Genomic DNA, 17,849 nt, shown 5'->3' on the forward strand with positions numbered 1-17,849 from the left:
CCGATAAGGAGTTGATATCTAAAATAGATCAGGAAATCATACAATTCAAGAGCAAATACCAAATAATCTCATTGAAAAATGGGCAAAGGACCCAAATAGATATTTTCTTTCTCAAGAAGACATACAGATGGACAAGAAATATACAGAATGATATTCAACATCCTTAATCATCAGAGAAATGCAAATCAAAGCCACAGTGAGGTATATAATCTTACAACTCCAAAAGACAGGAAATTATAAGTATTGACAAAAATGGGGAGAAAAGGAAACTTTCATGCACTGTTGGTGGGAGAGTAAATTGGTGGACTGACAATGGGAAACAGTAGGGAGGTTCCTCAAAATATGACCCAGCAATCCCCCCACTTCTGGATAATTATCCGCAAGAAATGAAATCAATGTCTTGATGAGTTATGTCCACCCCCATGCCCATGACAGCATTATTCACCACAGCCAAGATATGGAAACCACTGAGGTGTCCATCGACAGTGGCATTAATAAAGAAAACGCAACACACACACAATGGAATAGTGTCCAGTCATAAGAAGAAGGAAATCCTGCCATTTGCAGCAACCTGATGAGTCTTGAAGACATTATACTGAGATAAGCCAGACAGTGGAGGACAAATACTGTATCATCTCATCTATTCATGGAGTCCAAAACGCTGAATTCATAGAAGCAGCCAGGGGCTGGGGAGTGGAGGGAATGGGGAAGTGTTGGTTCAAAGGTACAGCTCCCAGGTATTGGAGGAGTAAGGTCTGGACCCCAGTGTAAGTCATGGTGACTGCAGTTAACAACTCTGCATTGCACACCTGAAAGTTGCTAAGAGAGGACGTAGTGGTTCTTCCCATAAAGTAACAACGAAAATGAAAATTTGTGAGAAGGATGCACAAACTGACCTTATTAATCATTTAACAAAATATTCATGTGTCAGATCGTCATATTGTACACCTTAAACTTAAAAAATGTTATATGTCAACTCTGTCTTAAAGCTGGAAAAACCTACAGTAGCGAAGGAAAACATAAGCAGTTTGTCTTTTTCAATTGCACTTTGCCAGGAGCATCAGGATGGATGGCCTTTGAAAGCATTTTGAGCTGCATTCTTGCTCTGGCATGCCAGACTAGACACTGCCATCAAAACCAAAACCTCCTGAAATATTGCAGCTAAAATATTGACAAGAAAAAATTCCAAAGGTCGAAATGAATCCATATTCTGACCCTAAAATTGTAATGGCAAGAAGATTGGAGCTGGAGCAAAGAAAAACTTTCAGTGTATAGATTGCTCTGATCTCCAGTTTTAAAGCAAAAATTATACTCTTGAAGAAAAAGTTAACTCCTAACTTTTAGCTACCCTACCTCTGTATTTTTCCAGTGATGATAGATAATTTAAAAGGTTTAGAAGCATTGCAAACTCTTCAAGTCGACTTTGGAGTGTATTCAAAGTCCTTTATTGTTTTCCCGTGGGATTCCTCCAGTGGGCGCACACACACACACACACACACAGCTTGTGTAAAGGCGACCTTGTCTGCAAAGCTAAGAGCTTGCTTTCTCATGAAAGGCTTTGTATGTTTCATGCAAACATTCCCTTTATACTGTCAGTGTTTATCTTTATACTCACCAAAAGTCTCCTTAAGGCAGTTTTTACTTGAGGAAAATATATGGATGTTTAACAGCTCCATATCATACCTTAATGATTCAGTCTTTTTTAAAAGAACCAACGGTTTCCCTCTTTCTCTCTACATTCCTCTCCCAAACTCTGGATGCCTCATTGTACACCGCTTATAAGCACCTGCTCCCAGATTCCACGTTCCAGGTGCTCACAGGCCACTCAGCAAGTGACCCAGAAGGACAAGCCCAGTAAAGGTGGGGTTGGGGACAGAAGAGTGCAGATGTGGATGGCATGGCTGATGAGTGTGAGGACAGAGAAGGGTTCAGGGGGAAGGGCTCCCTTGAGGGGATCTTGAAGGAAGAGAATGTGGATGCCACAGAAAGGAGAGAAGGCGGGGGTGACTGGGCCTGTTTGCAGGGGTGTGGAAAAGCAGATCCTGCAGAGCAGCAGGAAGTGTGCTATGGCTGGACGTGGAAGTAGCAAAGGCAGCCGGTTTGAAAAGAAACAGGCCAAAAAGGATGTCTATCCCAGGTTCAGTTTTTTTTGGTTTGGACTTTCGTCTAGTGCCAAAACATTTAAGTATTGAAGGCAAAAACATGTCAAGCATCATGTCAGCAAATGTGAGAGGCAGTTCTGTTCACCACTATTGTCCTTTTATATTTCTTGTTCTGCTTTTTTTTTTTTTCACCACCCTGCAGCACAGGGAGTTCCCAGGCCAGGGATCAGGTAGATCTGAGCCACAGTTGCCATCTAACCCACCATGCCTGGCCAGATCAAACCTGTGTCCTGGTGCTGCAGATACACCTCCAATCCCATTGCACCACAGCGGGAACTCCTTGTTCTACTTCTTTGCCCAGCTTTTTGTCTTCATCTGTGTGTGTCTTCTGCTAGTCACCAGAACATAACATCCATGTTACAGTCTTAAAGTAAGGTAAAGCATAGGAAAAAAGTGAAAAAGGCGCTAGAAGTCACCAGGCTTACCAAATCCCTGGAGCGCTCCCCCCAGCATTTGGGCATCCATCATGGGGTTGAAATTGGTAGCTGGGACAATGGTTCCCTGCACCTGGGGGGGAGAGTCAATGACAATGGGATTTCAGTAATTCACACCAAAGAGGTCAACAATAAATGAAGTGATAAATGAAAACAAAAGTATATTCTATATGTTTAAATTACTCTAAGACATCCACATGGGTCTAATGAACAAATGCATTAACTGTATGGGTGGTTTTTTTTTTTTTTTGGTTTGTTTCTTTTCTTCTCGTACATAATTTTTATAATTTTATTAGAATACAGTTGACTTAACAAGGTTGTGTCAGTTTCAGGTGTGCAGCAAAGTGAGTCCCTTGTAATCACAGAGAATTAACCATGTTCTTTTTAATCCACTGGCCTCTCCTATACTGGCATCTATTATTCATCTAGGAGACTGAGAAACTAGAAGTAATAGTAGAAAAGTGTAAGAATCAAATAAATATATGTCTTCTTTATAAACAATAAGGAGTTTCTTAGAGTCTTAAGAATTGGAGACTATTTTATAGAAGCTGAAGAGACCTATGTTGTAGGACTCATGCCATTCAAATGAATTAGAAGTGGCAGTTGCCACCCCAGCTATTTTTACAGCCCTAAAATCGTATCAGAGAAGATTGAAATATTTGAATTTGGGTTATGGGATTCATAAAAATCTAGATGATATAGTTGGGGGCCGAGATTTTTTTGGCGGAAGCTGGCAGCTGCAGAGGAAAAGGTAAAACCCTGACCCATCCCTCCTGTGGATAATGAAAGAGCAGGACAGTAAGTGAGGCTGCGTCTCCTGTTTGAGTCTGGGCTCTCTAGGCTCATGTTTGGATCTTGGACGGGAGAACAGCCTAAGTGGGTTGAGAAGGGCAGCTGTCCCCGAGGGCCCTCCCTGGGCCAAGAAAAACGTCACCCAGGGCACCTGGTCCCCTGCCTTGAGGAGGCAGGTGTCCCCAAGCTCTCCTGCAGCAATGACCAGTCTTAGCCGAAGGTGATGGGTTTCTGAAGCACATTGTCTAACAGCTGAAAATCAATTAATTAATGCGCAAAAGACTATGCTTAGTTTCCAGATCAATAAATTTGTATGTATTGATGCCAAAATATTTATGAAAGGATTTTGTAGGGGATTAAGAACACTGTTCACTTGGTCTTAGTTAACCAGGAATTAAATTCAGTTTGGCTTCCCCTTGAAATACTAATAAACTTAAAGCTGTCTATTTGAAGTAACCATTCTGATAGTTGTGCTGTGGCCATACTTTCATACTGGGAGATATGACCATGTTGGTGAAACATTCTTCTTTAATCTTATGTAGACAGACATCCACAATTCAAATACGAGCATGTTCTGCGTCTTATGATGCCAGTGTGTGTGCTTATAAACAAGTTTCCAATTGGCTTCTAATATCTCGAGCTTGTTGGCCATGATCCTGAAACTAAGTTCTCTTGAGCCAGCCTCAATTCCAGAAGACAGTTATTAGGGGACAACGTGAGTTTTATCTCCCTTATTCACTTCCCAGTCCTGCTGGGTGAGAGTCTACACACAATATTTACTAAATTAAGTTCAAAGAGCAGATTCTAAAGTCATTTCCCAGACAGAGTTCTCCTCACCTCAGTCATTTTCTTTTGAATCTTACAATCCTAGAGGAATTTAAGATTTAAACCTTTGAAGGAAGAGCCATGCCTCTCAATGTAAAATTTCTTTCCTGCTGTTTGTCGCTGCCTTTCACTAAGTCCTGTTTTTCTCTGTAGCCTTTTCTCTGTTTTTTCTCACTGAGAAAATCAAAGGTGTTTGAGGCGTGGAACAGAATTTCAGGAGTTAGAAGGCTCATTTGGACAAGCCTTGGGGCAGTACCCTTCATCACCTGGTAACCTTAATCTTGCTGTGTGCTCTCAGCCAAAGGGCTGTTTTACAATATAAAAGAGAGAATATATTTGAAAACAATGGGACAGATTATTAAATCCATGTAAGTGAAGTAGGCAGTTTTCAGCACTCAGTGTGCAAATGTCACCAGGAAACAGAATATTTCATCACTGGGGGAAAAAAAAAAAAAGAGTTCCCATCATGGCTCAGCAGAAATGAATCTGACTAGGAGCCATGAGGTTGCGGGTTCGATCCCAGGTCTCGCCCAGTGGGTTAAGGATCCGGTGTTGCCATGGGCTGTGGTGTAGGTTGTAGACACTGGTCAGATCTGATGTGGCTGTGGCTGTGGCGTAGGCCAGCAGCTACAGCTCTGATTAACCCCCTAGCCAGGGAACCTCTGTATGCCCCAAGTGTGGCCCTAAAGAGCAAAAAAAAAAAAAAAAAAAAAAGAATATTTCATCACTGGCTACACTGTAAAATGAAACTATATGTCTTTTGCAAAACAAAACAAAGACAGAAAAGGATGCTCTGAAAGTTATGCATAAGGAAAGTGAGAAAGTAATGATTTATCAGACACAATTTGTAGGTGAAATAGTGTCCACAGGTTTTTCTTCAAAGTTTTTTAAAATCCTCCTGCAGACTACTAGAACAATATACTTTTATAGTATAATGCAGAAATTCATTTTGTCTTTTATAGTTCTCGTCTCCTTTGCCACTTAAAATGATCTCCTTATCAATCAGCCTTAAAGTAATACACTAAAAATGTTTTGGAAATAAATTGAACATGAAAAGTAAGAAAAATTGTGACTGTTCAGTCATTCAAAAACCGTAATTTTCTAGTGAGCATTTGTCATTCATGCCCATTTATATAGCATATTACATCTTTATTTATGTATTTATGTTTGTCTTTTCTAGGGCACCTGTGGCATATGGAGGTTCCCAGGCTAGGGGTCCAGTTGGAGCTGTAGCCGCCGGCCTACTCCACAGCCACAGCAACGCAGGATCTGAGCCACCTCTTTGACCCACACCACAGCTCACGGCAACACTGGATCCTTAACCCACTGAGTGAGGCCAGGGATCAAACCCGAAGCCTCATGGTTTCCAGTCGGATTCATTAACCACTGGGCCGCGACGGGAACTCCCCTAAATCTTTATATTTGTTTTATTTCAATTATGCTTTAATGATGCCCATGTCAGCAACATTATTCCATGTAAGGCACATATTTCATGTTCCTTTCACTTATTTCCTCATTGGAGTGCTGACTTCGCCTTTTTTTTTTTTTTAAGGGCGGTAATGTGGCATGTGGAAGTTCCCAGGCTAGGGGTTGAATCAGAGCTATAGACGCTGGCCTCTGCCACAGCCACCACAATGCCAGATCTGAGCTGCATCTGCAACCTACATCGTAGCTCACTGCAATGCCAGATCCTTTACCCACTGAACAAGACCAGGGGTTGAACCTGCATCCTCATGGGATCCTAGTCAGGTTGGTTAACCACTGAGCCATGAAGGGAACTCCCTGGCTTTGTCTTTAATGATCATAGTTTATATTTTTCCAGGTAATTGAGAAATGACGGACATACGCCATTGTGCAAGTGTAGGGAGTACGACGTGAGGATTTGGTACGTCTAAGCTGTGAAGTGGTCCCCATGGTGGGGATAGTTCACACCACCCCTCACACAGCCCTTTTCTTGATGGGGACCTGGAGACCTGCTCACAGCAGCTTCTATGAGTCCAGTGCTGGTGGAGTCTCCAGGTGGCTGGCACAGACCAGGATTTGTTCACCTGGAACCTGGGGGCTTGTACCATCACTTCCTGGTTTCATTCTACGCCCCAGCTGCCCCAGCCCTTGATGACCAGCAATCTGTCAATGGTCATTTTGCCCGAACTGACCAGTTCAGTTATCAAACACTTCAGTTTTAGCTCTGTCCCCCCAGTTAAACAATTATTTGAGAAACTTCATTGATTAATTAATTGCTGTGGGCCATAAAACATTTTTCAAGTGATTATGACACACCTGTAGTATATGTCCGTCTATGTTAAGATAATCTGACCTTTTGGAATTTTTCCCCTTCTTTGTACTCACCCCATTCTGTGCTCCTTACACCCAACACGAGACTCACTGACAACACGGGTCTCTGATCTGGTCTGAGAGCTTCTTTCTCCAGCTCCCTAGCACTCATGCGTTTTTATCTATCATTCATCATTCGTGTTTTATGTTTTCCGATTTGCAACCTGCTCTTAAAATTGGGGATTTGGCCATGTCAAGTACATTGTTGTTTTACAATGTCGTGCTGGACACTGTAGTTGTTCTGTGACTTCATTTCTTATACTTCTAATGTTATGTCCCTTGTCTGCAAAGGGTACATCAAAACTGTACACAATTTTCTAGGCAATAAGTCTTCTTTTGAAAATGTTTTGGAGTTCCCGTCGTGGCTCAGTGGTAATGAACCCGGCTAGTATCCATGAGGACATGGTTTCGATACCTGGCCTCATTCAGTGGGTTAAAGATCTGATGTTGCTGTGAGCTGTGGTTGCTGACGAGGCTTGGATCTGGCATTACTGTGGCTGTGGTATAGGCTGGCAGCTACAGCTCCAATTCAACCCCTAGCCTGGGAATGTCCATATGCCACGGGTGTGGCCGTAACAACAACAAAAAAATAATAAAATGTTCTCATTTACTAGTGATGTCACTTAAGTGATTTCTTTAAAAACTTCATAAATGAGATTTTTGGCCAATGATCTGGCTTTATACATAATCATTTGATAAAACATTTAGCAAATACAGAACATATGTAAATTAAGCCGATTCTTGAAATCATTATGTTGACCATATTTATTGTTTCTGTTCAGAAAACTGGAGAGAGACAGATAAATCACACAATGGGAATTGGCCTGGAGGAGAGGGTCTGGGACGGGAGATCGTCCTTGTTGATGGGGCACAGTTTCCCATCAGGTGTGTGAGCAGGTGAGGGTCCGGCTGGACAGCCACTCAGGTGAGAAGCAAAGGCAGAGCTCAGGAGTTATGTCATTACCAAGGGGCATCTAGTGTTTCTTAAGCAAGAGCGTGAAATACTCTGATGTGAGTTCCACTCCACAGCCAGGTAAAGAAGAAACAAAAAGGGGTGATGGAGGTTGTGGGGTGCCAGATTCAGAACCCCCCTCAGGTATAATGCACACCTGAGCTGAAGCCAACAGCATGTTCTCAATGAACACACATTGTTTTTAACTGAAAGCAATTTAACTTACTAATTTTTGAGGTGTATTTTGAATTAACCCAGCCATGGTAGTTTAACTTTTTGAAAGAGTAAGAGACTGTTGTGTCAGCTGTGTCTCAGCGTGTGTACCTTTCAAAGAAAAGCCCTTTTTAATATACACATTCCCAATTTTTTCACATCTTAGAGCAAATTGGGAAATTTTGAACAAGTGGACACTTTCCAGTGTGACATAAAAAGTACTGTGTATAGGGTAAAATTATTTTTGCCTTGAAAAGTAACACATTTAGGTATAGTATGACTTGTCTCAGGCAAAAATGCCTGTCATTTCAATTTGAATTCTCACCACAAGGTAATCAAAACATAATCTTTGCTTCTAGTCATTTGTGAATTAAGGTTTTGACAGAGGAATAAAAAATAACTCCATTTTAAAAAGACAGAATAAACTCCCGCATAAACTCACAGTGCAGAAGATCATGAGTGGTTTGTAGATTTAAAATTGGTTCCAGAATCTACCCCCTGAGTAAATGATGAATAGATTTCTTTAACTGACAGAAAAATTTCAAAATCATTATCTGGTTCTGAATACAGACTGGAAAACTCATGTATAGGTTGCTCATGAAGGTGACAGCATTATCTTCATCACCTCATGTGACTGGGTACCTTGATCAATGCCTGTCTCACTTGTCCATAGTAACCCAGGGGCCTATAAGCCCATATCTTTCTTATTCAACACCCTCGTTTTAGCTCTTCTTCTTGTCTGGCTTTGAGTCACCTCACATGGACAACTTGACAGCTTCTAACTTCAGACTCTGACTCTCACTATGTGAGTAGGCAGCTGGTCTGGCGGGGTGCCTGCCAACATGAGGGTTTCATTGAGTAATTCAGCTTTGTGTCAGTGTGTTGAGATGATTCAATCCCTACTGAACCTAGGATTTTGGAGGCTTGAGGAAACCCTACGAAGTTGGAGCCTCCCTTTTGGGGCTCATCCCGGGCTATACTGGCCCAGGTGCAGATACCCTGAATCCCAGCCCACTGAGTCCTGTCTGACCAGCAGTGTCCCAGGTGGACCTCGGAGGCTTGAACACAGCCAGCACTGAGGGCTGGGGTCAGCAGGGATTGGCCCATCCCTTCTCTGACCATCCATGAGCGGGTCCCTCGGCTCAGCCCTGTCCTCCCCTCCTCACAGTGCTCTCCACAGCCCCCATCTTAACCTCCGCTGCCTCCTCTTCCACTTCCTGGGTCACAGCAGCCAACTCTTCTCAGACCAGAAGGTCCTTCAGAAGACCAGACTCCTCACGTGTCCTCCCTCAACACCCAGCATGGTGCTTCAAGAGGGAAGAGATGTCCTGGGGACCCCCCCGGTTGGTGAACACACCCGGGTGCTAGACTGAGGACAGCCTGTTGTTGTCCCCTTGACAGCGTGTAATAACCCGTCTAAGTGAGACTGTCATATACAGGACAGCGCATGAAGGTACAGGACAGGACAGTCACACTTTGGCGCATTGGCCTTGACAGGAATGTTTTCATTGCTGGTGGCAGCTTAGTCCTATGACTGAGTGTGGGTGACTAGGGTTCAACCCAGATGCTTCACCAGCATAACAGGGCTCCTCAGGACCAGCCCCTGCGTGAGCCTCTTGTCTCACCGTCTTTCTCTCAAGGGTCCCACGCTCCAGCCCCAAGGTCTTCTTGGCAGGTCCATCCGATTCCATCTGTGTGGTGAATCTCACTCCCATCCCCACAGCCATCCCAGACTCCACCTCCATCCTGAGGCATCTATCAGGGTTGACCATGAGCTTTAAGCTCCAGGGCCACTTTGGCACGTCCTTGGAATTGCCCAGCCTCTTCCTGGTTCCCAAGCTGTGAATCCCACTGAGACCTCAGCAGCAGCAGAAAACACTCATTCCTGATTCTGCCAGGTCTCCAAGAGGAACTAGACTGCCTTTGTTTTGTTGACAGTGAGCCTGAATGTGAGTGATTGTGTAGATGTGGAGGCTGAATGGTTGGCGTGAATGACGGGAGAACATCTGGGTTTCCAAGCAGCAGTTTGGGAAGAGATGTGACGAGTGACAGAAACAGAGAGTGAACTGAGTGCCCTCATCTCCCAAATTCCAACCTTAGCTCTTACTCCAGCTCTTCCGTGGAGTCTTTCCAGACTTGATCAAGTATTACCTGTGGTTTCCTTTTCTTCTCTAATATAGTCTTGCACTTTTTGCACTGGCCCTTTCCTCTAGATTTTAAATTTCTGGAGGCCAGGTACAGTTCTTGCTTTTGAAAGCATTTAGGGCAGGACCTAAGATAGAATGTAGGCTCCAAGAATGTTTGTAAAATACTATGTATAAACACACATGGAGCCAGAGACATCTGCATCCATGCAGCAGTTTAAAAACTTCATTATTCATACAGGCAGCCTGTGCTCTGGGCGTTTCCACCAGCATTTCCTGGATAATCACCTCCGCAGTCTTGTGAGACTGATGATGTTAAGCTTATTTCACAGATGAGGAGACGTGGAGGCTGAGTGAGTTGTTTAAAGCCATGTAGGTAGTGTGTCGTGAAGCTGACGCTCAAGTCCAAATTTAACTTCATGGCTGGTGCCCATTCCATTACAGCTGAAATTAATGTAAAATAAAATAGCACGTACTAGTAGGGCCTTTTTTCATCTTTGTAAGAAAAAAAAAATCTCTATTTTCAAAGGATCTTGTGGGTAAAATCAAAACTTTAAAAGTATATGCTCTTACTCTTAAGCCAATTCTAAGAGAAAAATGAAGATGTGTGTGTGTGTTGAGTGAAAGAGAGAGAAAGATGGAAAGGGAGAGAGAGAGAGAGAGAGAAGAGGGAAAGGAAGGATTAAGACAGCCAAAAAGAAATTCCCATTGCCATTGGCTGGAGCACAAAAATGCATTTAGGAACAGAATGTCTGATATTTAACTTTAGCAGAACTGCAGTGTAACCCCACCTGTTATCATAAACCCCCATTTTTGCTCTTCCATGTCTTTCTTGGTGACAGCAATGGACAAAAACAATACTAGGCATAGCTGACACCCTGGCCCAGCACCTGGCAGGGCGGTTGGCACTTCCAGCCCAGCCCTAGGTCCAGTCCACTCAGACCATGTCCTTGAGCAGGCAGTGGCTGACTGCCCAGTGTGTATATGTGGATCAGCCCCTCTGAGTGTCTGAAGTGGGGGCTGGGCACACAGAGGGGTGTCCCCAGAGTTCTGAAGCCCAGTGGGGGACTAGTGCTGGGGCTAGACTGCAGGGCCAGGCACAATGCTGGTGGGGATGGCTTTTTGTTGAAGTAGGGCAGGGTTGTCCCAGGCAGGGACCTTGAGCCTTAGAGGATAGTATGACTGCAGCTTACACCTGGGTTATGCTTACGAAGGAAATGTGTATACAGCATAGAATCAGTTTATGGTTGATGACGACCCCAGCTACTGATATTAAGCTAGGCTTTGTTATATTCTCAAGTTGATGCAAAAGTATTTATGAATAGAACCAATTACTAAATGAGTTGCCATGAAGTCTTTGCCATTTAGTAGACAGCCATCAAGGAGGTTAAGAAAGGGGTGGAGGAAACCTGGATTCACCTTCACAGCCTCTTAGGATGAATGATGATCCAGGGCTGTCTTCGTGAACATGACTTTATGTCTTGAAGAAACAATCATGAAGGAAGATGTAACTGGAGATAACTTTATCTTAGTAACAGGTGCTGTAAACTTTGTCTTTATAATATGGAGTCGAAGATACTAAACCTCATAGAGAAAAATTGACGGCATCATGTGACTGCTTGCTCTGGAAGGTGCACGATACTCAATGGCTAGTCCCCAAACCTGCAGGTGTAGCTCACCTGGCAAAGTGGGCTTTGCAGATGTGATTGAGTGAAGGGTTTTAAGGTGGAGAGATTGTCCTAGACTATCTGTATCTGAGAGGTATAAATATAGGAGATCCCATATCCTAATAAGAGGGAGGTAGAGGGAAATCTGACCACAGAAGAGGAAGCTGATGTGATGCTGAAAGCAGGATACTGGGATGCTGGCTGTGAAGATGAAGGAAGGGCATATGGTCCAAGGAATGTGGTCCAGGGAATGTGTGGTCTAAGGAAGGCAACTTCTAGAGGCTGGAAAAGAAGAGGAAACCATGCTTCCGCGCAGCCCCCAGGCAGATCCAGCCCTGCTGACAGCTTCACTCCTGCCTAGTGAGACTGGTTCCAGATCCCTGACCTCTGAATTGTAAGAGAATAAATTTTGTATTGTTTTAAGACTCTAACTTTGTGGTCATTTGTTGTGGTAGGTAGCAACAGAAAATTAATGGAGTTGCCTCAAAATTCTTGCCTCCAATCGTAAATTCTCAAGTCACAAACTTGCTCAGTCTCCATCAGGCCCCACCCCCTTCATCAAAAGACACACTTAACCCCCCCAACCTCATAAATACTGTGCCTTTCCCTCTTCACCCTCAGATGCAATCAAACTGTCAAGATCGAGTTTCCTCTTAGATTTGCTTTGTCATCAGAGTGGGCGGCATTTTTGGGAAACTAGTGTTTGATAAGATATAAGGAGCAAATTTGAAGTAACATTCTGTCTGGATAAAGAAAAGGCAATGCTTTAGGACTGTTTTAGTTGTATAAGTAAGTAGAGAATGTCATTGAAATTACCGGAAAGAATAGGTTTAATAGTGGAAAAGATTATAGAAGAATTTCATGTGACCGATGCCAACTAATAAGGATTGTAAGGAGGTTATTACTACTTCGTAATTCTGTCCAGGGACTTTCACAATAAATGGAAAAAGGACATAGTGATGAGATTATGAATCATGGAAGAAGTAATAACATATAGAGACATAATTTAGTTCATTATATTTGATGTCTATACATCTGGGAGAGAGCAGAGAAGTGGAAGAAAATTAATAATAAAGAAAAAGTAGAAAACATTCAGAATCACATCCATAAGTGAAAAGGGACCATCTCGTACTGGGGAATATTAATGAAGAAATCAAGATCCACACTTAGGAGATAATGTTAATGCATATTGCTCACAAGGGAAAGAATCAAACTGGGATCAGAATTCTCTTCCGAAAAATTAAATGTTAGAAGGCATTTGATCAGACTTTCCAGAATTCAGAGGAAACAATCTCCCATCCGGCTGTTTTAAAGCCAGCAGACTGTAAAGGAGAGGACAAAAGGAAAAATACACCTGCATATTCCTTCCAAGTGTAATAGGCATGATTCCAGGCCAGTGAAGCGGAGTCAGTGCAAGGAGGTCAAATGAGAACAGAAGTCATTCCATATTCTCACTGCCTCAATCCAGAAGTAGGAGCACTCGCTGAATTTCCAGTGTGTACCAAGAAGCAGAGTAATTTATGTCACCCCTTACTTAACTCCCAGAAATTAGATAAAGAATCAAAGATACACCCAAGCCAGGCTGTATGACTGCCATAGGTGAAGTGAGGTTTAGAGATGTGAATTTCTGCCCATGGTCACACAGGTGGCGAGTGATGGTGCCAGTCACACCCAGCTCGCTCTGACTGCAGCGCCCGTGTTAACTGCCAGCCACGGTCCCTCCCATGCGCGGAAGAGGTGCACGTGGGAACTTTTTCATTAAATAATTAACTCACACTCAGTATAATCGAATTGGCCAATAAGAACAACTCTGACAAGACAGCTAAAATATCATTTATGATCTCATTGTCTGCAAATTGTTCAATATTTCATGCCTATGACAAGAGGCATCTGCCAGGTCCTCTAACTGTGCTTTTCTTGTGTTTACACATAGTCATGTTTTTTCAAATGGAACCATATATTATTAATTTGGTAATCTGTCTTTTCATAGTATGCCACTTTGCAGGGGATCTTTTAAAGTCTCTTTTGCTCCTTCCTTCCTTCCAGACCCATTGCATGTGGAAGTTCCTGGGCCAGGGATCTAATCCAAGTTGTAGCTGCAACAGTGCTGGATCCTTTAACCAATTGTTCCAGGCCGGGAAACGAACCCATGCCTTCACAGGGACCAGAGCCACTGCAGGAGGATTTTGTGCCCACTGTGCCACAGGGGAAACTCCTCTTTTGCTCTTTTCTTGTCTTTGAAGATAAAATATCAGACAGCAGATCTAAAAATACTACTCAAGCTTACTTATGAATATTCTAATTAATATTAAGGTGTCCTAATACCCTTTTAATATTCATCCACAATATATTATTTAAAGAGACTTGAAGAGTTCCCTGGTGACTCAGCAGGTTAAGGATTCAGTGTCGTCAGTGCTGTGGTTCAATCCCTGGTCCGGGACCTTCTGCATGCTCTGGGCACAGCCAAAAAAATGAATAAATAAAAAAATTAAAGAGACCCGAAATCACATTTAAATTTGATAAATATATCCATGCCCAAATACAATAATGTGTATTTTGCAAACCATGGTGTTCTGAGTTGGAGGCAGTATGCTTTACTCTCTGTGTTGCTCCTTTGCAGTTTAAATAGGTCCTTTACTTTCTTTGTTTAATTTGAAGTTATCAACAAGTTTGTAACAGGCAAAGTATGTGTTCTTATTTCTTCATTACATATAAAATGTTGACTCAATATTTATGTAACACCACTGGCTTAATAATTGGCAGACTAGAATAATAGTGTTCTGACTTTAAACACAGTGTTTTCCATCCATCCTACCTCTCAATCCTCTCCTTTTTTACTCTTTGTTATTATTCTTATATTTCAAAAATTAATGCTATTTTCATATTTGTTTATGTCTCTCATAAAATGGTTTAAAATTGGAGTTCCCATCATGGCTTAGTGGTTAGTGAACCTGACCAGTATCCATGAGAATGTGGGATCAATCCCTGGCCTCGCTCAGTGGGTTAAGGATTCTGCGTTGCCATGAGCTGTGGTGTAGGTCGCAGATGTGGCTCAGATCTGGTGTTGCTGTGGCTGTGGCATAGGCAGGCGGCTACATCTCTGATTCGACCCTTAGCCTGGAACTTCCATATGCTGCAGGTGAGGCCCTAAAAAGACAAAAAATAAAATGAAATCGTTTAAAATCTTAACGCACATAACATAATCTAGAGGAAATAAAACACACAACAACTTCAAATTTTAAAGGTTAAATAGGAAGCTAATTCATTATAGGATCTATGGCTCAAACTCAAGGAACACATACACTCCTGAATTTTGCTCTTAAGGTGGAGATTAAGTTAACATTTCAGGTGTGAAGAATTGTATTTCAGGATTTATTAGAAGAATTTCTATAACATGATGTTGCAGCTCTTGGATGCTAATTTCAGTGACTCTCCTCTGATTTGATATTTTTAGAGATTAGCACTCTCAAAGCACAGTGCTCTCTTTCACAAATAGAAACAGCCTCCTGGTAATTAAAAATTCTGTAGCTTTCAATAACAGAAATCAATGATAATGTTATCTGCATGTTCTTGAGACGTTAAGGGAAAAAGAATGGTTTCTTTGGCCTATCATGTTACTTTATTAACACTGAAAGCCTACTGTGGAAAACAAAACAAAAACAAAAACAAAAACATGATATACTCTTCCCAACAGATTTTACCTTTATAATAATGCTAGTTTCTGGATGGTTTTACATTTTTTACCTTGTCTGAGGTAATATTTAGTAAAGCAAGAGAATATGATTTTTTTTTAAAAAAAGCTAATTTTCAGCCAAATAAAACCTTAGCTGGATAATCCATAAAGAAGTTACTTAGCTACAAAAGAAAGACATTCCTATTTGTATATTAAAGGAAATTTAACCCAAACAAAAGTTTTAGAATTTTGGAATCAATTTTGTTAGATATATGACTAATATACTTTTATAGAGTTGGAGTGATGGACGCTTTGTTTAGGACAATTTTTGCTCTGAACTGTTTTAAATAAATGTCTTGCAAGGCATTTCTGTTCCATTCAGTGAGTGAAGATGTATAAATCTAAAACAAAACAAAACAAATAACAAAACAAAAATTATATTGAAGACAAAGTATGGAATCACAATACGGTAGAAGGCATTCCTTACTAGAAGTTTTCTAGGTAGGAATTAGTTGTACCTCTGAGTGTAATTTGCCCTGGGGATGAAGGAGACAGAAGGACTGCATTATAGCTTGATTGGTTTTATGTCGTCTGGTTCACAGCTTTCTACTTCCTTAATGAAATACATTGATGGTATCATAGTAAGGGATCCAAGATCAGAGAAATAGGCTAGTTAACTGTACTAACAGGCAAAATGCTTTTAAACTATTTGAAGTATTTTAAAGGTTGTTTTTTGTTTGTTTGTTTGTTTTTACCTCACCTGCATATGGAAATTCCTGGGCTGGGGATCGAATCTGAGCTGCAGCTGCAGGCCTACACCATAGCTGCGGCAATGCTGGATCCTTAACCCATTGCATCACAGCAGGAACTCCCTAAAGGTAATTTTTAATTTGTCAAGCGTACTTGGGTTTATAAGGACATAGGATTTAAATTTTGTTGGGTGTTTACTTGTAAAATTTGATCTGTGTTCTGATAAGTAGCAATCGGTAAGTGATCTCACTGTAAAGTATAGGTCTCAGAAGTTATCACATTCTAGGAAGGAAAAGATAATTTAGAAAATATTGATGGTTATCTAATTATGTGGCAGAGGTCCCCCTTTTTGTAATCTTCAAAGTGGTCTGTCAGTTATTTGTCAAACCACACCAGGACACCAGGATAGGTTTAGGAAATGATAGTCACCAGCTCAGAGGGAGGATCCGATCCTATTTGATTTTTTAAAATAATACTCAATTGGTTATTTTTACACTTTGAAGTTTTGGTAATGAACCTAAACTTTTTGTACTGTGTCCTCAAGTACAGTGCCATTTTCTGCTCTAAGTTATATTTGGAATGTTTTTCTATCATTTTTCGTCTTTAAAAAAAAATGTAGTACTTACAGAAATGGGCAGAGTAAGAGTTAAAGCAGTACTAGTATGAAGATAATTTACAAAACTTGAGAACACATGTGAAGAGACCAAACTCCGTCAACATTCGTGTGGTGTCTTATGTGAAAGGGAAACTTTCTGCCAAATAAATATGGTGTGTTGGACAGGAATCAGTTATGGGCTGCCCTGCACAAGACATATATTGATCTTCTTTCTGGAAAGTGAGGATTGGTATGGATATTCCTTTGAGAGACAAGGAGGAGGGAAAAGTAGTAAACTGTCAAGATGTTAATATAACCCTGGAACAGGGCTTTCACTTTGATGCCCTGTCCAAACTGGCTGCCACCTGAATCCATACTGCAAGGTGATGGAGGGACCACTGAGGTGGGATGTGCAAAGAAAGTTCTAGAAAACAGGTTGGTAACTCTTAGCCACTCACCAACCTAGACAACGTGAAAAAGCTCTATTTGGGGTTATGGATGGGATTTTTTAGGTTGAGGTGACAGTGTTCTGAGACCTCCCTATGCTGCCATGGAAGCTGAGGTGAAGGGTCAAAGGTTAGGATGTCTTCAACAAGGGGACCAGCTATAGGACTTGAGTTTGTGGAGTTCAGGGACACAGTGACTTTCATAGGAAAAAAGGCTGAAGCCACAACTGCACGGCTACCCAGCTGCTTTGTGTAAGGGGGGAGCGCCTAAACTCCGTGGATTTATTCCACGCCAGGGTTTACAGTGGTGGACATGTACGTGTTTGGACTACAAAGTAGGAAGAATTTGTCACAAGTCATTGTGGAGAATCTGTCTCCAAATCTTCCTTCAGGGGTAGTGATGGGACTCTGAGAACAGACAAGGAAGTAACCTTCAGGAGAAGGTTCCTGGCAAGGAGGGGTCCTAAAACTTCATCGTGGTCCCCAAACATATCCTCTATGGCCACAGAGCATCGGTGACTAAAATGCCTGTTGTGCAAGACCAGAGGCACACGATGGGGTTAATACCCCAATAAGAAGATCAGAGCTGAGGCTCACTGTGCAGGGAGGACACAGTGGGCAGGAGCCCTGTGAGCCAGGAGGGTGTCCTCACCAGTCACAGAATCCACAGGCACCTTGGTTTTGCGCTTCCAGCCTTAGCACTCAAGAAATAAGTGCTGGTTAAATAAATGCTACCCTGGAGTTATCGTCGTGGCTCAGAGGAAACAAATCTGACTAGGAACCATGGAGATGCGGGTTTGATCCCTGGCCTCACTCAGTGGGTTGAGGATCCGGCATTGCCATGAGCTGTGGTGTAGGTCGC

General features: G+C 42.1%; 1 protein-coding gene across 1 annotated transcript in view; it reads right to left on the bottom strand.

Annotated features, from left to right (window-relative positions):
* The window catches only part of ANXA10 (annexin A10), a 65,940-nt gene that overhangs the window by 36,132 nt on the left and 11,959 nt on the right, over positions 1–17,849 (bottom strand). The window contains exon 2 of the mRNA XM_047762162.1: positions 2,588–2,669. Coding sequence (XP_047618118.1) covers positions 2,588–2,669 — 82 coding nt within the window. The remainder of the gene's footprint in view (positions 1–2,587; positions 2,670–17,849) is intronic.

Source organism: Phacochoerus africanus, chromosome 15 (genome assembly GCF_016906955.1).
Source record: "Phacochoerus africanus isolate WHEZ1 chromosome 15, ROS_Pafr_v1, whole genome shotgun sequence".
Classification (NCBI taxonomy): domain Eukaryota; kingdom Metazoa; phylum Chordata; class Mammalia; order Artiodactyla; family Suidae; genus Phacochoerus; species Phacochoerus africanus.